Source organism: Gadus macrocephalus, chromosome 12 (assembly GCF_031168955.1).
Source record: "Gadus macrocephalus chromosome 12, ASM3116895v1".
In the NCBI taxonomy this organism is placed as follows: domain Eukaryota; kingdom Metazoa; phylum Chordata; class Actinopteri; order Gadiformes; family Gadidae; genus Gadus; species Gadus macrocephalus.
Window position 1 is genome coordinate 5,958,693 of NC_082393.1, and position 20,975 is coordinate 5,979,667.

The following is a 20,975-nucleotide window of genomic DNA, read 5'->3' on the forward strand; positions in this document are numbered from 1 at the left end:
CATTTTTGTGGATATTTACATGGTTTAAACCTAATATGTCCATCTACAAATGGGACAACTGAAGAGATAATCTCGTGTTCATATTCCACATACATTTACAAATGTGTCTATCTTTTATTTTAGTTGCTCTGTCTCTTTCTCTGTCAACCGAGACAGAGACAGAGACAGAGACAGAGACAGAGACAGAGAGTGTGTGTGTGTGTGTGTGTGTGTGTGTGTGTGTGTGTGTGTGTGTGTGTGTGTGTGTGTGTGTGTGTGTGTGTGTGTGTGTGTGTGTGTGTGTGTGTGTGTGTGTGTGTCTCGGGGTTACCACAGCAACGCCATGTGATTCTAGGGCTACGGACGCCGCTGATTGGAGTACACCAATGTCAAGAGAGGCTCGTGACCAGAATGTTCCTGCCGTCGTTCTGATGAGCGAGCGGAACGCATCTGGAGAAGAGGGCGCACGCTGCCAGGGCCACTCCACATGGAATTGGCTTCCCTTCTCAAGAACACGTCTGCTTGCCTCTTTATCTGTCGTTATAGTCGACAACATCGTTATTACTCCGATTTGTCTTTTAAAAGTAGGCTTACTTGTTAGTAATGTTGTTAATTTCACAGAGTTATTTTTTTGTTCCAAGTTTATCATCATACGCTTAATGATAATAGCCTAATTTAAGATATAGGCCTGCCCTACTGTCTGCACCTTAGTGTAAAATAATCTAAAGACAACAATCACTTCAATTATGTAAACTATACTTCCAATCTCAATAATACCCACCAACACCTTGTCAATAATGAACAGGGAAACCACTAAAAAAACATTTTTCTTCTACAACAAACAAGTCTACATGCTAAACAGTAAATCCAAGTGGGTGGGACATAACATTCAAACTAATAGCAACACAGTTAGTGCCAAAGCAACTGCAGCAATTACCCAGCAATTACCCACTCATCATCAAATCAAATTGTACAATTTAGATTTGATTAGGACCAGATCAACTCATATCGGACCAAAACTGAGGTAGTGTAAAAAATGACAAATTTAGGAGGCTAGTGCCTCTGTATATTCTGGGACGGACAGGGTTTAGAGAGAATGCAGTGATTGGGCCGGCCGTTCATCTTCTGCCCCAGTGTATTTAAGAGGCTTTTCACTGGATCTGATCTGCAGCCACCACCTGGCCACGGGCCGGCTGGACAGGAAGAGCTTGGAAAAGAGAGAGTGAGTGGTTAGAGAGAGGCTGTGACTGGACATTTAGCGTTACCGTGGCAACGCGTCGTGTAATTAGCGACAGCCACTAACAAGGACTGAGGCCCTAAACATCCAAGTAGCCTAATGGATATTTGATGGTATGGCAAAGTTACTGAAGTCAAAGTTTTGAAAAGTAAGGGCTATTTATTGTTTAATAACCTTTGCATCAGGATATATGGCTTAGAGTAAAACACATTTTTTGTTATTTCTTAGTTGTTTCTTCAATTGAATATCAGATGTACAGATATAGATGCTTGTGTGTTGTTATTTTTGTGTTCCCTACAGATCACTAGACTATCACATAGCATAAGCACCGTCTCAGTTGCCAGTATCTAATAACAGACGTCTAAACCAAATCCTGAGCGACTATTTCTGTCTCCAAGTCTTTATTTGTGGCTTGTGGACACAGAGCTGTTGTGTCCAGCTTCTGCTGGACACAACAGCTCTGTGTCCACAACAACATAAGCTACAGGTTGTTGTTCCCATGTTCTCATGCGTGATCAAAAAAGCCCAACCCACTTTGGGCATAAATTGTACAACTTGTATCAACTTATAACCAGACTAATAGACTACAAACCAACACAAACCAACCCTTCAAACAATTGTCTAGCTAGTTCAAGCTGAAGTGTATAATCTTTCTGTCTCTATTTACAATTAAGCAGACATTTAACATTTTCATTGACATTTTGATTCAAAGCATGATAGTGACTTCACCTAGATGTCATGAATAGGCAGGTAGGGTCATCTTGCTCAAGGATGCTATGCTATAGGTAGACTGCTTGCATAGTAGTTGTTAAGGTGTTCAACTCTCTGTTCAAAAGTTCTGGGTTCGATCCCCAATGTCCACTGCTTGATCTTAAGGAATCCCTTGCAAAGATGCCCACAGCCTAACCCTGGTTGCTCGGAAAAAAAGAAGAAAGAAACAGTAAGGAGTGAACAACAATGAGAAGAAGAGGACAGGCGGGTGCTCACATTGGTTCTTGCTTGAAGTCACCACCACCACAGCGGGAGCATTAGGTGGCTCATTAGGTGAGCAGAGGTCTCAGGTCTAAGCTGGGATTAACGATAGCAGAACGTGGCTCACTGGATTCTCTTTAGCTCCAGGAGGAGTGGTGGTGGTGGTGGATGGGGAGGGTGGGGGAGGGTGGGGGAGGCGATCTGAGAGAGAGACATTTAGATCAAGGGCAGCTCCAAACGCTGATTCTCCCCATTCTCCCCTAATCACTCGAACTGCTTGCTCATCAAGTTCTCAGCGGCTAAATTATAGGCCTGGTTGACTCTGTGCTGATGAAAAGAGCTAAATGTGCTGATCTATCTACACTATGTCTATGGATTTGCCTTATACTTGAGATAATGTTCATCAGAAAAAAATAAAGATATTGCGGATCTAGGTCTTTTCTTTGATTATTTTTGGGAAAAGCTATTTTTCAATGTTTTATGTAGGCTACACATAAACTTGAATTGAGATGTTGTTCGTATTTTTTCACTTTGTTTAAAACTAGCCAGATATTAGAAAGACTTTGAACCAATAAGGAATTGTATTAAAACAAGGTGTTTAATTTTTGCCACTTTTACAGCATTAATCTATAAGAAAAGGTGGTCCTGGACGTAGGATATTTAGATCATTTCCTTGTCGATTGCACAGAACTAATAGAGTATTGGCTTCTTAATACTTTGATTGACTATGACGAGGTATTGTGAAATTCTATGAAACATACGGGTGCTTTTCTTCACGGACGAACCATGCAATGATTCATGCAATTCCCATACATGACATTAATGATTGAGTGGTCAAAGAGAGGGCGGGACTGTTATTGGTTTAGCGTCGAGATTCGAAAGAGAGGGCGGGACTTCTGATAAGAATATCTGAAGAATATCCGTAGTCCTTTGTCACATTTTTCGCAAAGACTGCTTCACATTTTTGTTGTTCTTCTTGTCGTGTTCGTATTTTTCTTGTCTTGCCTAGTCCAAGGGAACTGTTAACTGGCGGCACATCTCAGCGCAAGTAAGAGACCGGAAATTGTATTACGGTAGACCGGGATAACGCTATAATTCAGGACCCTCTCTCAGCCTAAGGTGGTCCTAAGCGTTTGCTTGGGCTCCTCCCTATCGGAGCAGAGCTGTCCAGGACCTCCAGTGCTGAATGTCTGCTGACCAGAGAAACGCGCTCACAGTTGGAAACAATAAAAAGAAAAACGATTTCATTTTTCAGATACCAAAAGAGGATTAAAAACGTTTCTGACATGGAGTCCAACAACGGCCTGCTAGGAGGAACTACCTACCAAAAATACTTTTCTAGATCGGTGTAAGGATATTTCTTACAGGTGGGTTCGGTCTTTTTTTTAATTGGTTTTATCTTTATGTTGTACCCTACGATCTGTTGGATTCATTAACAGGAATTTAATTTAATGGAAATAATACGATTTAAGGAATAACTCTGGTGATCTTGTTGCTGCTCATTTGTCGGTGTTAGAGCAATGACCTCACAGTATCAGCACTCTATAGACGACTTAAATCAGCCAAAGAATACATGTAATAACATTTCAATCACGATATAGAATGAGAGCTACATGGTGATCATACAGAGTTGTTGAAAGTAAAGTTCAACATAATCATTCGACGTCAACAATAAATGAAAGACCAAAAATATGTAAATTAATAATGATGAAATCTGCTACACCAAAGGCCAAACATAGGTCTACTAAACGAAATAATTTAGCTAAATTATTAACAGGCACAGGTACAACTTAAACAAGCCCATAAACGTAGCCTTTAAAGATAGAAGGCACGTATACCCCCCTTTAGTAGAACGTCATACAGCTGATCAACGCTTCAATCCATTTGGATATAAACGCACAAAATAATGAATAGTTAGAGAAACAGGATATTTAAAGCTACTTAATTTTTTTGTAATATAAAAAAATTGGTATTCTACAACATTTATGTGAATGTATACCAAGAGTATACATACATTCATATAATTAACTGTTAATTTAAGGCCATAAACCTATTTGTTTACAGAAGACATCGAGCAAGGTAAGGGAACCAACAGGCTTGTTTGACTGACAAACACGAAGGTCTCTTCTGCCATTTTGACATCCACTTGCAGAAAAATCCCACAGCAACACCTGAATTCACTTAATTTGAATGATAACATACCTCTAATTGATTTATATTATATGTGATGAATCATTTCACTAGAGAAGAGGTTTAAATTGCAGTTGATTCTCTTCAACCTAAATGCACGACTTAGGGTTTTTAGAAAGCTGTAAGGCGTTTTTCCCTGGACCTCCTGGTACACAATTTAATTTAACTCCCGGGTATTAGCACTAATCTACACGTGTTCCTGCCATGGGGACGAAGCAACCTGAGAGCCAAACGACCAGCAAATCTTTGTACAATGGTCCGGATTGATCTAAAATTTTTTCTTGCTTCTTATTTTTCTTGTATAGTTTTCCTTTTTTCCTGTTCCTCTGATTTCTGAAAATTTCCTAATTTGATGTGAAATGCTCAAAGATTACAAGAACACATCTGATACTGCTTGTCTCTATCACTATTTACTATACAAATGTATTATTCAGTAGGCTTTTGTATCGCCTAATATCGACTAGTAGTAGGCCATACACTATTCTAAGTTACTCGGTACATCGACTACTATTTTAAGTTACTCAGTACATTTTAGATCCACTTAGGATCAATGCCACTTAGGAGCAGGTTTAGATAAGGGGGCGTCTCAATCAAAGATGCCTACGGACGGCAGATGTAGGGGCTCCAACCCCGAATATTACTGCTGGGAGTCAAACTCTAAATTTCGTCCCACCTTTCCTTCACATTTGGTATTTCTAGTGCGTCTTTTATAAAACACGCGTCTCCATACATTGAGCAATCGGTCCTTGTCTTTGGGAGACATGAGGTAATGTTGTATTGAAAGTACTCTGATGGTCCCTGGGCTTTAAGAGGGGCTAATGGACTTAAAGAGCTGTGCATACCCCACGGACCACTGAGGACCTCACTGGCCATCTCTCCTCATGGTTATTTTTACCGGCTCCTGAGCTTTCACTCCGTCCAGCCTCTGATCCTGTTTGCTTAAGGACATAATCACCCCGTATATTGAGGGCCCATGCTTTGACAGTACAGGGATACTGGTATTCACGTCGTGCACGTAGCCAATCCTCTGCTCTGTTTTAGACTGAGGTTCTATAAACCTACATTCATTTACTTGAAGGTGCTCAATGTTCAATCCCACCTTAAACTTCATCAGAGGTCATTTAAGTACAGGCAATAGGCTATAATTTGGGCCGTCGTACAACATATAACTTAGACTCTAAGTTATACGTTGTATGATCATAAGTCCTAGAGTATGGCCCTTAATATGTTTGATGATATAATAATTAATTGGCCATTGCAATTATGAACAAATGATGGCATCTAGATAATATAAAAGTAGGCATTATACGAAGAGGTATTATGATCCGTTCCGTTCGTCTACAGAGCCCTGGTTCTCTGGACGCGTGGAGGCCCTCACCTCCTTTTGCGCAGGCTGTCCTGGAGACCCAGGGCCTGGGCATTGCTCTCCCTACTGGGGACGTCCTGCAGCTCGGGTCCCCTGAACCGCTCCAGGAATGCCAAGTCCCAATAAACAAAATGCTAAACACTATAGAGAGACACGTCACACAGCACACACACAGAACATATCACATCTAATCTTTGTACCAAAACAGCAACCCAGTGCTACATTTGAGACAAGGGGATGTTTGCGCTTCTCCATTTTCCAACCGTCACCTTTGACCGACTTGTGTTTCTTTGCCACAGCCGGCCAGCCGCGCTGGAGCGGGAAGCATGGCCAAGATCTGTACGGACCAAACCTATTCAACGAGGCTACGGCCGTCCAACCGTGCGGCAGACGATGACCTCACAGTCGTCGAAAACGGCGACAGCAGGTTGGATATACATTGTGGTTTGAATTTGACAGAAATCGAATAGCTCACCAGCTGCAGTTTGACCCCAATACCCAATGATCCAGCAATCAATATCCAATGGTTGATGAATATCTAATGATCCAACAATCAATCCTGAATCAAAATCTATTGCAGTAACTAGTTAAGGGATGCTTAGAGCTAATGATGCAAGCAGGCTAATAAACAATTGCTATACTATTGCTAATAACAGATTGCTAGCAGAAGGTTGGTGTCAGACTACCCACTGATTGCTACCCGGAGGTATGTATCAGACTTCTAACCGATTGCTACCTGGTGGTTGGTATCAGACTGCCAACCGATTGCTACCAGAAGGTTGGTGTCAGACTGCCAACCGATGGTCACCAGGTGGTTTATATCAGGCCGCTAAAAGATTGCTACCAGGAGGTTGGTATCAGACAGCTAACAGAACGCTACCAGGAGGTTGGTATCAGACTGCTCACAGAATGCTACCAGGAGGTTGGTATCAGACTGCTAACAGAACGCTACCAGGAGGTTGGTATCAGACTGCTAACAGAACGCTACCAGGAGGTTGGTATCAGACTGCTAACAGAACGCTACCAGGAGGTTGGTATCAGACTGCTAACAGAACGCTACCAGGAGGTTGGTATCAGACTGCTAACAGAACGCTACCAGGAGGTTGGTATCAGACTGCTAACAGAACGCTACCAGGAGGTTGGTATCAGACTGCTAACAGAACGCTACCAGGAGGTTGGTATCAGACTGCTAACAGAACGCTACCAGGAGGTTGGTATCAGACTGCTAACAGAACGCTACCAGGAGGTTGGTATCAGACTGCCAACAGAATGCTACCAGGGGGTTGGTATCAGACTGCTAACAGAATGCTACCAGGGGGTTGGTATCAGACTGCTAACAGAATGCTACCAGGAGGTTGGTATCAGACTGCTAACAGAATGCTACCAGGAGGTTGGTATCAGACTGCTAACAGAATGCTACCAGGAGGTTGGTATCAGACTGCTAACAGGTTGCTTACAGGTGGTTCGTGTCAGACTGCTTAAAGAGCACTATGCGGCCAACAAGCATGTTTTTCGACATCATCAGTGATGGTTCCCGTTTCAACCATCAGACACCCTTGCCCTTGTAACGCAACCTGACCCAGGGCTCTCCTCTCCTGATCCACCTCCACCCTGGGCTTCAGCTGCCTCAGTGGCCCAGGTCGTGGTCCTAAGCCTGCTGGACCCTGTGACCTCCAGCATGTTAGAGACCCTGTAGACTAGACTGATATAATGGGCTGATTAGGTGATGCATGTGATCAAATGAAAGATTGCCTGTTTTTGCCTTAACACACCATGTTGATGTCCCAGGATGTCATGTGGCCTCATGTCATGTCATTCCTATGGTCTCAACCCCCCCCCCCCCCCCCCCCCCCCTCCCAGGGCTCCCTCTCTCTGTGAGGACGGCTCCGAGGCGTCCGGGCCGACCGCCTGCCGAAGTCCCAACACCCACCGAGACTCCTTTACCGGCGTCGGCGCCATGGCCAGGTACTTCATGTGACCTTGTAGTCACGGAGACCCTTGCTAGATTAGACCAAGTGTGATTGTGACGTCATGGAAACACTGTAGCTATATAAACCTGCGCTAGGTTTGACGACCGATGTCACGTGACCCTGTTGTCATGCCAACCGTCTCCGGACTAGACAACATGTGATCTTGTTGTCACGGAAACCATCACCAAACTGGACAATATGCCTCTGTTGTCATGGAGATGGAGGCTAGACTACAATTATCATACCCTGTCGTTTTTTGAGACCCTGTTGTCTTAGAGACCCGCACTAGACAATGCAACCATGTAGACAAATCCCAGAAACCACTAGAAGTTGTTACCGTGTCCTCTTCCCTCCCTCTCTCCTCCTCTCCCTCCTCTCTCCTCTTTCGATCCCCCTCCCACCTCCCCTCTCCCCCTACCCCTCACTGACTCTCCAGGGTGTCTCACTTCCTGTTCCTGCTGCGGTCATGGGTGTTCCACAGGATGCAGGTGGAGGAGGAGCGACCAGACTCCTTCCTGGAGCGGTTCAGGGGACCCGAGCTGCAGGACGTCCCCAGTAGGGAGAGCAATGCCCAGGCCCTGGGTCTCCAGGACAGCCTGCGCAAAAGGAGGTGAGGGCCTCCACGCGTCCAGAGAACCAGGGCTCTGTAGACGAACGGAACGGATCATAATACCTCTTCGTATAATGCCTACTTTTATATCATGTTTATCATCAAGGAAAGCTAGTTTACATGAAAACAGGAAAATCGTAACAATTGCAAATTTAAATGTGGTCATGTTATCCTGATCGTAATGTTAACTTAATGTTATAACTATATTAGTAATAGCGTTGCTTGTATGGTTCAGAAAGATGTTAAATGTCGAAACAGGAAAATAACAATAATTAAAACAAATTAAAGGAGTCATCATCAAATTAACAAAATCAAATGGATTCAAAGAAGGAAAAGTAAGGAAAATAAAGTATGCATGCATTATTTTTGTGTGTATTCTGACCACAACTTTTCTGGGTATTGGAGTTTCACCAGTGAACAGTTTATCTTAAAACCAGACCCAAATAACCTCAGCACGTCAGAACGATCAGTGTCGTTAATAAGCATATGGTTAGTGGTTATAGTCATTGGATCATAGGAGTGGCTTCATGATCAAATGTGTTGGTTTGTGTTTTCTTAGTAAGTGGCCATTGGCTGCTTACAATATGAATAACTGCAACAATACAGATGAGTAAGTGTGCACTCGCACGTTTTCAATTAATTCCCTGTATTCCCCAGAGAACATATATATTGTTTAATAACAAAACCCTTTGAAATAGTTCTTATCAACAATTAGACTAGAGTCTGTCTTTAGCTATTTTTAGTTATAGTAGCGGTTAGATAAATAACCCTTACTGATAAACCCTAAATGTGACCCCTTTCTCCCTAGTGTCAGAAACTACACTTCTGAACAAGCAGATACTTTGGTTTGTCTGCTTGTTGGGAACTCCCTGTCACAAAGTGGATGTTAATTATGCTGACTCTGTCAATAATTATAAATTAGATGAGGCATTTCTTAGAAATATGCTCATTTAATTAAATTACATTTCCAACTTGTCTTTAGTAGTGGCAATGAGAAAAGGAAAACCTGTTCTTCTTTTGGAACACGTTTGTAACATACTGCCACCTGCTGGCAGAAAATGGCCAGCAGCAGGTCTCTTCCGGCCGAAGGACTAAAGAACTGTGTAACAGACAAACAGTACAGAACATCTGCTGAAGTTAGATCTATCTAGCAACTGGTGTTGTGCATCTAGACCAGACTTCATCTACACTCCCAACTCCAACCCCTTCTGTTCTTTCAACTGCTAAAAGCCACACATTAAAATCAAATCTGTAATCTATAGCAAGAAAGATGACAAGAAAGATGAGATAAAGAAAGATGAGAAAAAGGAGGAAGACAAGAAAGAAGAGGAGAAGAAAGATGAAAAGAAAGACGAGAAGAAAGACGAGAAGGATGAGAAGAAGGATGAGAAGAAAGACGAGAAAAAAGATGAGAAAAAGGATGCTAAAAAGGATGAAAAAAAGAAAGAGGAGCCGCCGTAAGTACCGGTCACCACTAGGGGTCCCAGTGCGCGTTCAAAACCTTCTCCTTAGTTTCTGTACCCGAAAACTACACCTAGACATCGTCTGTTGGGGATACTTTAAAATAACAAGGACCACTTTGAATGGCATGAAACGACAACAACTAGACACCATGCCATCTTGTTTTAAACCTCCTAACAACCGTTTTTGTTCTCAGGAAAGAGATCTGGATCATGGATCCAGCAACAGACAAATACTACCGCTGGCTCACTGTCATCGCTCTCCCTGTGTTCTACAACCTCATGATGCTCATCACAAGGTAATCCCCCTCCCCCTCTACCTCTCATCCGCTTGATAACACAATCCAAACCTTTACCTTTACCTTTACTTATTTTATATTCCAGAGCCTGTTTCAATGAACTCCAGGACACCTACACAAGGCTCTGGATATTCCTCGACTACACGTCCGACATCATCTACTACACCGACTCGTTCGTGAGATCGAGAACAGGTACGTTCTTGAACAGGAGTACTTATCCCTTTCATTCATTGATAAACTAATGAATCAGGGTTAGCGTTTCAAAATGTCGCTTTGGCAGATACTTAATCGGTTATTTTGTACCAGGCCCTTTGTTAATCCCCATGTTTCTTCAACAGGTTACCTGGAACAAGGCCTTCTCGTGAAAGACTCTAAGAAACTGAGGGATAAATACAAGACAACGTCCCAGTTCAAATACGACATGATCTCCATGATACCGACTGACCTTCTGTTTTTACGGCTGGGCTTCAACAATCCAGAGTTACGGCTGAACCGCCTGTGCAAAATGCCCCGACTTTTGGAGTTCTTTGAGCGCACAGAGACCCGGACAAGCTTCCCTAACATGTTCCGCATCAGCAACCTCGTGCTTCAGATCCTGGTCATCATCCACTGGAACGCGTGCGGCTTCTACGCCATCTCCAAGACGATCGGCTTTGGCACAGACACCTGGGTGTACCCCAACATTAGCCACCCCGAGTACGGCCGCCTGGCCAGGAAGTACATCTACTGCCTGTACTGGTCCACGCTGACCCTCACCACCATCGGAGAGACCCCGCCGCCGGTCCAGGATGTGGAATACCTCTTCGTGATCGCCGACTTCCTCACGGGCGTGCTGATCTTCGCTAGTATCGTGGGAAACGTCGGCTCCATGATTTCCAACATGAACGCGTCGCGAGCCGACTTCCAGGCCAAGATCGACTCCATCAAGCAGTACATGCAGTTCCGCAAGGTCTCCAAGGACCTGGAGGCCAGGGTGATAAAGTGGTTCGACTACCTTTGGACAGAGAAGAAGACGTGCGACGAGAAGGAGGTTTTGAAGAACCTCCCGGACAAGCTCAAGGCCGAGATCGCCATCAACGTCCACTTGGACACGCTGAAGAAGGTGCGCATCTTCCAGGACTGCGAGGCGGGTCTCTTGATCGAGCTGGTGCTGAAGCTGCAGCCGCAGGTTTTCAGCCCTGGGGACTACATCTGTAAGAAGGGCGACATTGGCAGGGAGATGTACATCATAAAGGAGGGCAAGCTGGCCGTGGTGGCGGACGACGGGGTCACGCAGTTTGTGGTGCTGAGTGACGGTGCGTACTTTGGGGAGATCAGTATTTTGGGGATCAAGGGCAGTAAGGCTGGGAACAGGAGAACCGCAAACATCCGCAGCGTGGGCTACTCGGATCTCTTCGCCCTGACCAAGGACGACATGATGGAGGCCCTGACCGAGTACCCGGACGCAAAGAAGGCCCTGGAGGAGAAGGGCAAGGCCATCCTGATGAAGGACAACCTGATCGACGAGGCCATTGCCAACGCCGGTGCAGACCCCAAAGACCTGGAGGAGAAGGTGGACAAGCTGGAGGGGAACCTGGACCTCATGCAGACCAAGTTCGCCAAGATCATGGCCGAGTTCACGTCCACCCAGGCCAAGATGAAGCAGCGGGTGACCGACATGGAGTCCAAAGTGAAATCCGTCCAGCCGCAAGACCTGCTGGAAGTGGTGCCGGACAAGGACAAAAAGGTCCAGTAGTAGCGACCTTTGTGGAAGTCAGAAAGGTCAATAAAACGCCCGATGCTTCAGCGCCACCCACCATGGAACCCTACAGGAAGAACATGACAGAAAGACTGTATAGCCGTTCTGTTTACACATCATTGTATATTATTATTATTTATTATCATTACTTGTTGTTCTCCATTATGAGTGTCAAAACTGGGAACGTAATATGCAATGCATACACTCTTTTGGTGTAAGACATGGCTGACATGTTTAACTGTTTTTATTCAAAAGATTTCTGAAACGTTATTCAGCTATTCTGTCCATGGATCAAATGGAAGCAATAGAGAAATGGTATATTATTGTAATGTTTGTATTATTATTCATAATAATTTCCTATTCCAAGCCTCAGTATTACACAGAATATATTTCAGACCCTCAGTTTGGTTACAAGGAGATAACTAGGACTATGAAAGAATAGTGCTACGAAGGCTGAGCACTATGGTAGCAGAGGTGAACCTAAAGGGTGATGGGGTTGTCGATTCGAACCCTAGTGTGGTGGTTTCATTATGTACTCCCAGATATGTTGGGTAGTACTCTGTACTCAGTGTGCACAAACAGGGAAACTGAAAACCTCTGTTTGATTTTAATCTGAACTGTAAATACCACAGAACAATTGAATGTGAAACCCATAACTATTCTGATTTAGGAATGTTCATGACATTGAAAATATGTCATTAAACATAATAAATGTGATTCTTTGTTTTGTTTGTCCCTTTGAGGAAAACCTGTTCAAAACTAAAATAGGATTCTAGTTGTTTCAATTCATCTTCCTTACCAATCTACAATATTATAACTTTCATACAACAATTGATTATAACAAACCACCGCTCAATACGATTTTTTATTTGTATCGTATTTATAATAATACTTTGTGAACACAAGAGTAACAATCGCGTTGCATAATTGTTTTTCACCTGAGAGACTGTTTAGACAAAATCTAACCAAATTCCTGTCAAACGTAGGCATGTGGGTTTTGAACCACCAAAAGCAACCCGACTTTCAGCACCATCCATCTGTAAGTTCCTTGACTGCCTTCAGGAAATCAATATGAGGGACCAAAACCCCCCAAAAAACAAGCTTTTCATTTTGGAAATCGAAGTATAATGTTGCCAAACTGGTCAATTCCCAGTAAAACGTTTAGCGGTAGGTTTACTCCAAAGCGACTCACAGGTGAATACATGTTAGCTGGTACACTAGTGCTGTGCTTCAGGGACATGTTCAAGAGTCTGTCATAAGAATGATTCACAGTCAAACAGACCCTCTCTGACCGGGGCTGAGGGAACTAGTATTATGCTGTCAACACAGCACATTCACTTCAAGAATTAGATTAAAAACTATGTTTGAAAGCGTTAAAAAATTGCTCCGTTTTAGATTTTCGCCCTCATCCATGACTACTTTCTTCAGATTCTAACGTTTTCAAATTGAGAATGGAACAAGGGGGATATAGACAATTAAAACGTCATCAGAACTCAATAATCAAAAAATCTTCACATTGATTACAATCAGCACCATGATCGCCAGTTTTGTGTTTTGGCAAATAGTGCTGGTGTAGTTATTAAATAACAAACCAAACCAAACCCACTTCAATTCAATAAAAAAAAACTGTTGGAGCACACTGTGTGTATAAGTGCACTTTCACAGTTTCACTATCAAGTTCTATACATGCTACTACCTACAGTAAACACAACAAAAGTGTATGGGAGTTTCATCTCTTAAATACTGAAAATAATTAAACAAAACGCATTACATTCCACAGCGATGAGACACTTGAGTGAACGGGAGTGGAGCATGGGGAGAAGTGGGGATCTTCAGCAGGTTCAACGTTAATGCCAGTTCAGTTCAGAGCGTGTCTATGTGTACAAGGTCACGGGCCTAAAAGCTGTCCACCCGACCAGTGTAACTGTAGCCACGCCCTATATGGTCAGTGCCGTTAAGAGCCCGACCATATAGGTCGTGGCTGCAGTTCCGTCACCGTTCCATATATGGTCGTTACCGTAGGTTGGAGAAATATCCAAGAGCATTATCACCAAGCATCTCTGAGAAACGTCAGAGGCACCTCAAAAGCAGAAAAGTTACTGAAAAAAAAGTTTAAAAAAAGAGAAGGAGTTTCTTTTTGTTATACTACTTCATTATCGATCCATTTTCACAGCATTCCAAATCCTTTGGCGTAAGTGATAGCTTTGAGAAGTCTTTCTTTGAGTTTTTCCTTGGAGGAATATTCCGGAAGCAGCAGCGCATTGAAGCAGGTGTGCGACGTCGGCAGGCTGAAAGAAAGAGCGGGACGATAAGGCCAGAGAAATTTTGCATACTAAGCGTCTCCACCCCATGCTAAATATGGAAAATTATAACAAGTATTCATAGCAAATTAGTGTGGTAAATAACTTTTTTTTAACTGCCACGTAGGATAAAGAAACATCTACACGGTACTTTACCGATCTGTGTCAGCGCCGTTCTTGGCGATTATCATTTTTAATTTTCCGAGGCCACCAACTGGCGCTCGGTCGGACCCGGTGGTGAACTGGAGGAACTGCCTCTTCTGGTCCTCTCCGAAAGAATGAATTGTCTCCCAGAAGTCCCTGTGAGCGCAGAACAACCACAACTTTAACCAGCTCAAAGATTTTTGAATAATGGTTGATGTTGTAGCTAACATAATCTTAAAAGTAGTTATTTACAGTATGATAACAATACTAAATCTAAATCGATTGTTACATAGGCTTTATGTTACGTAGCTAAGTTGTGACCTAGATGGTGCAGAGACAAATTACATTATATAGTATAAAGCTATGCTACATAAGGAGGTCTGTTAAATGGTACCGAGCAATGGAATGTAGATATTTCACATGGTATAGAGAAGATACGATGAAAATGATGACTTACTTTACAACTTGACAGTCTTTACTATAACCGCCGTCGTAGTCTGTTGTTTCTTCAAGTGCTTTGAAGTCCAGATTCTGTTACAAAATACATAAATGACAACGCACATTTTAACAATGATCAAAAGTCAAAGCTAGGCACATAAACAACCAGGACGTGATTTAAGAGTTCGCACCCTGCTTCCACAGATGAGCAGCTCCACCTCCTCCGGTCTGAATAGATACTTGAGTGGAGATTCGTTGGTGACCATGAGGAAACCTTTCTTAAAGGCCTTGAATTGTCTCTCCACGCTCTTGTTCAGGATGTAATCAGTGTACATGTCCACAAACTCCTGCAAATGAAAGAAGTACAAATTACAGACCACGCTTATTATTTGTCTAAAAGTAGATCCTTGGGTCAGAACTCTGTACTATTTAGCCTAAATGATCATCTGGAGGGACTTGTAGTCGCCGTCTTTGTTCAGATACATGTTATTGAGGAGCAGGTAGGGGTTCGGGATCATCTTGCTCACGGATACACTACCGGTAGGTAGTGCATCAAACCCATAACCCTATTGGTGTGAATTTGAAAACCTTAACCACTGTCCTTGATTATCCTGCCCTCTTGTTAGGACATACTAGACGGTCGTGTACCTGTTTGTTGTGGTTGGTGACTGGGATACCCTCGCCTTGCTCCTTCAGGTCGTGGGTGATCGGGTTTCCAAACAGGTCGGTTCCGGAGATCTGGAAGCTGGTCACTATGTCCTCCTCCACATTTCCAGAATAATCCAGTAGTTGCTTCAGGCTCTGGTAGAGGACCTGCAATCGGAGACGTATCACATACAGTATAAGTGCTATTAATAGGAGGTAACGCGTTGTAACTTACGCCACCAGTGACACATCCAACAACACTAATACTCTGATGTGTACTTTCATGGTTACTCAAGGGACGTTTTAAACTATAACTTGAATAAATTAGACACGGTTGCCTCAGGAATACGCCTATAACTTGGCTAACTAATCAAATCCCAAGGAAGTAAGCCAATTCAATAAATCCTTCAACCGACTAACTAGGAAGCTGTAACTGATACAGCCTATAGATATAACATCGCACATACAGTATATCCAGGGTCAGCAGTTCACATATATGTTTAGAAACAATAAAATGAAATGTGCGTCAAAGGATAAGACCACAAAGGGTCACATTTCTAAATAAGGTAAAACAATATCTCGACCTCCCATTTTGTTATTGCTGCTTATAACCAAGACTGATATTGACTGATACATAACTGAACTCAGACTGTTAATGAACTTTTGGGAATGTTACTGAACTGGGTGGGAATCTGCCAGGTCTGGGAAGGTACCCTTCTTCCCCATGAGCTTCCTGTAGACAACCATGGGGAAATGGACGTCCAGGATGCAGTTGTTGTAGATGGCGAGGCCCAGCACGATGCCAATAAGGCTGTACTGGGCTTCGTTCTCCAATGAAGACGAATTAAACCAAAACGACCGTGTCTCCTGGTCATATGTGAACATTCCTGTGTGGGAAATAACAGATATCAAGAATGAATACAATTAAACTATAAAAAATAGAGCTATTAATTAATTTAGGTGATGCTTTAGTGATTTATACTGATTCATTATATATGTGGCATTAGAGCTGACAGGGGTCAGGTGCTAACATGCAAGGATGCCTACTGGTAGAATGCGGACATTGGGTTTCGGTCCCCAAACCTTTCAGCTTGGAGCCAAACACGGTCACCACTAAGTAAAATTACTTATTTTGTAAAAGACTAGTTCAGAGATGGAACAAAAAGTAAAAAGAGTAACACATGTAGAACTGGGAGATCATGTCATACCGATGTCAGGGTTGAAGATTTCCTCCAAGACCAACTGAAAGAACTCCTTGGAGACGCCTCCTTCGTCCACTCCTTGCTCGCCCTCAAACTCCACAAACAGCTGCTTCTTCAGGTCCGACGGGTTCTCCATAGAAATCATCTCCAACTGAAAAGTAAAGATTGCAGAAAAATAAATGAAGAAATTTTACCGGGGCCGGGTTTCCCTCCTTTATGGACCATGACCCAATTTGACGTCTCAAAAACAACATCAATGTCCCAGTCAATGTATGATCCACATTAGAAGGTTTGCCTGCATCAAATGAACATGCAATCTATTAAGACAGAACGGTGGGGGAAGCCTTGTTTCCCAAGGTTGATAACCACGGCTTTATAAAGGCAAAAGTTTCGAGGCCATTTGACCTGAGACATCAGAAATCCCTACCCTCACGAGGGCGTCGTCGATGATGTGTTCCCGGCGCACTTTGAGCTTCAGGTAGGGGTTGGGCTGCTGTCCCTGCGCCATGCTGTAGAGGGCGGTGATGCGGCGCTCGCTGTACATGCGGATCCTGTTGTCGTAGTACAGCCCCTGGCTCTTGGTGACGGCGTTGAGGATGAACGGGCAGCTCTGGAAGGAGAACTTGCTGTCGGCGTCCACCTTGTAGAAGGTGAAGTCCTTGTCCATCTCCACCACCTCGTTCACCGACTCGTTGACAAAGTCCTCGAAGGGCACCACGGGCCGGCGCACGTCCAGCGTCCGCGCGCCCAGCTCCCGCTCCAGCAGGTCCACCCGGGGGCCTCGCCGGTAGAGCCGCTCCTCGCCCAGCAGCTCCTGCAGGGTGATCTCGTCGTCGTCCGAGTCGTCCGAGTCGTCCGAGTCCTCGTTGTGGCCCACGTCGAGGTCCCCGCCCAGGACGCTGGCGTAGAACACCAGCTTCAGACACTTGGTGGCCGCAACCACCGTCTCGTCGTCGTTCACCAGCGTCTCCGCGTCGTACTCGTTGCTGACGATGGTGAAGGTGATGAGCTGCTGGAAGGTCTCCATCAGCCGGCGGATGCGGGCGGCACCCGAGCGCGACCACACCCGGGTGAGCCTGGCGTGGGCCTCCACGGGCAGCTTGCACACCGCCTTGCAGAAGAGCGGCAGCGCCGTCTCCAGGTACTCGGGGCTGTGCAGGTTGGTGTTCTCCATCACCAGCACAAAGATGTTCAGGTAGTCCCGGTTGGTGTGGTACATGTCCAGGTACTCCAGGTCCAGCTCCAGGTTGGGGCACAGGTAGACGAGCGCGTTGACCAGCGACGCCTCGATCTGCTCGTGGGCCTGGAGCCGGTCGTACACCCGCCGCACGCCCTCCACGTCCAGCGTCACGTCGTCGTCGTTGGAGCCCAGAGGCGAGGAGGCGGTTTCCTCGGTGGAAGCAGGGGATGCGGCGGCAGCAGCAGCAGCCGCCCCGCCGGTGTCGTCCACCGGGGGCGCTGTCGTCTCTCCCTCGGTGTCAGCATCGACCGCAGCCCCACCATTCGCGCCACCGGAAGAAGCAGAGCAGGTTGGGGTTTTCCTGAAGCTCTGAGTGAGTGCCTCGGCGCTGCTGAAGACCCGGCCGATGACGCGTATCAAGGCAGAGAAGTCTCCTTCCTCCTCGCAGAAGCCCAGGATCACACTCACACTGTCCTCCGTGAGGAAGTACACGTCTGTACGGAGTACGGACACAGAGAACCATGGGGTTGGGTAAGACCAAATAAGGCATCCATCACCAGACAAAGAGGAGAACTCATAGAGGTACTCAAAATAGACAAAAATAGATCGATAGCAACACTGGCTTGCCTTATACTTAGATAGAATAACTAAGTTAGCACATCATAATCAGGCCAGCTGTCAGGACGACGGCCCGGTTTATGTATAGGCTGCTGCCCCCCCCCCCCCCCATTAGGGAGAAGTACAACTTCTTAACACCACTTGTTATGAAGAGCAAAGTCAACACTTTTGTGTAGATCAGTTTAAAAGACTGAAACAACAGGCTTCTGTGATACAGACTGATTGTTTTGAGGGTGTGAAAACAACCAAAAGAAGGATCAGGAAGTGATGGGTTAAGCTGATTCAGGGTTTTGATTCACAACGAAAGGGGCTCCTTGAGGACGCCGATGTTAATACTAGAAGGGTGTATCTGTATTGTGGTCCGTCAATATTATCAGTGGCCAGTATGTTATAAACCATTCCAAGCATTAGTGTAATCACAGTCACATTAAAAAGAAATGTCAACGCAACCAGTCGTTCAGCTGAAAGGTCATGGATTCGATCTCAAACTTTACAGAAACTGCCTGGTGTAGGGATCCTTGGGCAAGACGCCCTAACTGTTCACCCCTACCTTCTCCTGAATGCCATGTATCTGAGGTCAATGTAAGTCTCTTTGGGAGAAAAGTGTCTTAAGAAACGTGTCTTGATAAAAGATTAGTAAATAATAATTAGATCAAGTCCACCACGGATATATAGGCATTACCAATCCGGAATGACAATAATAATACCCAAAGCCTAGAATAACAACACACACACACAGATACTCTGTGAAGACCTGAAAACAGTAACCGGAATCTCTCCGCACCTGAAAAGGCTTCCTTGGTGGGGAACAGGTCTGAGCTCGTCATCCGGTTGAACTCCGGTCGGTACCCATTGGTGCTGCTCTCTGGCTCGTCTGGGTCCAGGTCCTTCTTCTGCGGGCTGCAGAGTTTAGCGTTGACCTTGTACAACTCCAGAGCCTTGACGGCCGCCGAGTTCTTGTCGACGGGCCGGAAGTGTTGGCAGGAGGCACAGAACTCGTTGGTGCAGTCCTCATTCCCACAGCCGTCTGTCAGCTGGCGAAAGTATCGCTCGATCAGATGCTTCGCCGTCGCCTTCTTCCTGCGACGGGCGGACGCATAGTCAAAAAGATCATTTGTTGGATCATCTACAAAAATGTATTATTGAGGTTAGTCGAAGGTATTACGTTTAATGGGAAACTCCTGACACACATGTATATGTATAACAGTACGATTTCTCTGTGGTAAGGATAAGGTTAACTTCCATTTATCGGATCTATAGATCTATTGACAGATTGCCTTCAACCAAAAGGGAAGGAATGCCTCAGCCAACGTCCACCTCCTGACCTGTTGACATCTAGCCAGTCAGTGGTAACTGCAACTGGCTGGTGTCAGTTAGGCCCATATCTAAATATTAAATAAAATAAATAAAGTGTTTGAATGACATACAATAGTCTAAAGACTTGTATATCTGTTATTACATGTTTGTTGTCGTCATTTGTGGATAATTGTCTGCTAATCGACCTACAGTAATTTGGACTTACATTGATCTGGGATAAGACACTCCTGATGTTGTCTTACTGGAAACTGTCCTGAAAAAAAGACCCAACAAAAAGATGAATGCCCAGGGTTCACTTGGAGGTACAGAGAATCGTGTTCTTCGGCCATGCAACTCTTCTCACGATTGCTTAGAGTCGCAGGTTAAAGTGAAAGCAAGAAATCGTGGAAATAACATGGCATTCATGGTATGCTAGATTGGATTTGGATAACGAAGGCAACATTTCCGTATAATCCACAGATGTATTAAATCCACACACTGTCCGTGCTCAATCCACAATAACAAGTGATGTTGCAACTCGAGTAGGGGGGCCAGCTGACATGTCAACAGACCACCATACCCCTAGTACCTCTACGGTGGTTTACCCTGTTAAAACCAACCATAGAACACCATCAGATACAATCGCGGTTCATAGAATCACCCACATCCTCAACCGATCCTCACCGATTATCACAAGTGTATCAGGGGTCGTCCCCTGGCTGGCCGTACTGCTCTGTGACTGTGCAAAATCACGTCTTCTGACTGCCAGCGGTCGCCGACGGATCATCGATCACAATAAATGATCTATTATTTTCTGCTTGATGAGCTCGAGGCGTTAACTGCGAGTCTAACAGACAAGAAAACGGAAGGTTAAATGTTACAAGAACATGTGAAACATTGTTGCAGATGAAATAATTTCCAACGCCTCACTGTAAACATAGCGATGTATCCCAGCATGCACCGCGGGGCTGTCAGACAACTGACTCCCACACCCATTGCCCACCACCTCCCCCTTCCTCCGCCTCCTCCCCTCTCGCCCCTCCGCGCACCAAAACACGCCACTCTACACCTACCTAATATATTGTTAGGTAGTCCTATGCGTGTATATATAAATAAACGAACACAATTTTTTGTTTAGATTCTGTGAATTGCAATGATCCGTTGCCAATTTTAATCTCAGGTTATAACAATTACTTCTTGAAATATCATTTTATATTAAAATTATCAAAGGAATTGTTTAGAGAAAAATGCCATTAAAACAATAAATAATATGATATAATCAATGTATCCTTATTGTATTAATGGGAAACTTGGGAGGAGAATAGTCTAGT

The 20,975-nt window shown here is 44.5% G+C and overlaps 2 protein-coding genes and 1 long non-coding RNA gene across 4 annotated transcripts; 1 reads left to right on the plus strand and 2 right to left on the minus strand.

The window, feature by feature from the left end:
* Positions 1 to 176: 176 nt before the first annotated feature.
* On the minus strand, positions 177 to 3,132 carry LOC132468874 (uncharacterized). The gene is made up of 2 exons (XR_009528289.1): positions 1,946 to 3,132; positions 177 to 1,186 (listed from the first exon to the last, which is right to left on the minus strand). It is a non-coding gene; the product is annotated as an uncharacterized LOC132468874 (long non-coding RNA).
* Positions 3,133 to 3,346: 214 nt separating this feature from the next.
* On the plus strand, positions 3,347 to 12,538 carry cnga3a (cyclic nucleotide gated channel subunit alpha 3a). Of its 2 annotated transcripts, none has more exons than XM_060066693.1 (9): positions 3,347 to 3,555; positions 6,044 to 6,171; positions 7,605 to 7,709; positions 8,151 to 8,324; positions 8,884 to 8,934; positions 9,587 to 9,781; positions 9,982 to 10,083; positions 10,169 to 10,275; positions 10,422 to 12,538. In XM_060066693.1, exons 2-9 carry the CDS (start codon positions 6,071 to 6,073, stop codon positions 11,816 to 11,818), a joined length of 2,232 nt encoding a protein of 743 aa, XP_059922676.1. In that variant the 5' UTR covers positions 3,347 to 3,555; positions 6,044 to 6,070; the 3' UTR covers positions 11,819 to 12,538. The 2 variants fall into 2 exon arrangements, with proteins under 2 accessions (XP_059922676.1, XP_059922677.1); XM_060066694.1 differs by having other exon boundaries at positions 3,348 to 3,555; positions 8,196 to 8,324.
* Positions 12,539 to 12,667: 129 nt separating this feature from the next.
* Positions 12,668 to 20,624, minus strand: ube3a (ubiquitin protein ligase E3A). Its single transcript, XM_060066692.1, has 11 exons — positions 20,329 to 20,624; positions 19,871 to 19,918; positions 19,133 to 19,428; positions 16,978 to 18,224; positions 16,557 to 16,701; positions 16,030 to 16,235; positions 15,352 to 15,516; positions 14,895 to 15,050; positions 14,723 to 14,796; positions 14,278 to 14,421; positions 12,668 to 14,109 (listed from the first exon to the last, which is right to left on the minus strand). Coding segments are annotated over exons 2-11 (2,556 nt in total). The 5' UTR covers positions 19,873 to 19,918; positions 20,329 to 20,624; the 3' UTR covers positions 12,668 to 13,988.
* Between the last annotated feature and the right edge of the window lie 351 nt (positions 20,625 to 20,975).

Bases quoted from the DNA above. Each gene is read 5' to 3' on its own strand.
- cnga3a (XM_060066693.1), top strand. From the start codon at position 6,071: ATGGCCAAGATCTGTACGGACCAAACCTATTCAACGAGGCTACGGCCG. The intron at 6,172-7,604 runs GTTGGATATACA...CCCCCCTCCCAG, and splicing joins GTCGAAAACGGCGACAGCAG to GGCTCCCTCTCTCTGTGAGG. The intron at 10,276-10,421 runs GTACGTTCTTGA...TTTCTTCAACAG, and splicing joins GTTCGTGAGATCGAGAACAG to GTTACCTGGAACAAGGCCTT.
- ube3a (XM_060066692.1), bottom strand. The intron at 18,225-19,132 runs GTGCGGAGAGAT...TACTCCGTACAG, and splicing joins CACCAAGGAAGCCTTTTCAG to ACGTGTACTTCCTCACGGAG. The intron at 16,236-16,556 runs GTATGACATGAT...TTTCCCACACAG, and splicing joins AATCTTCAACCCTGACATCG to GAATGTTCACATATGACCAG.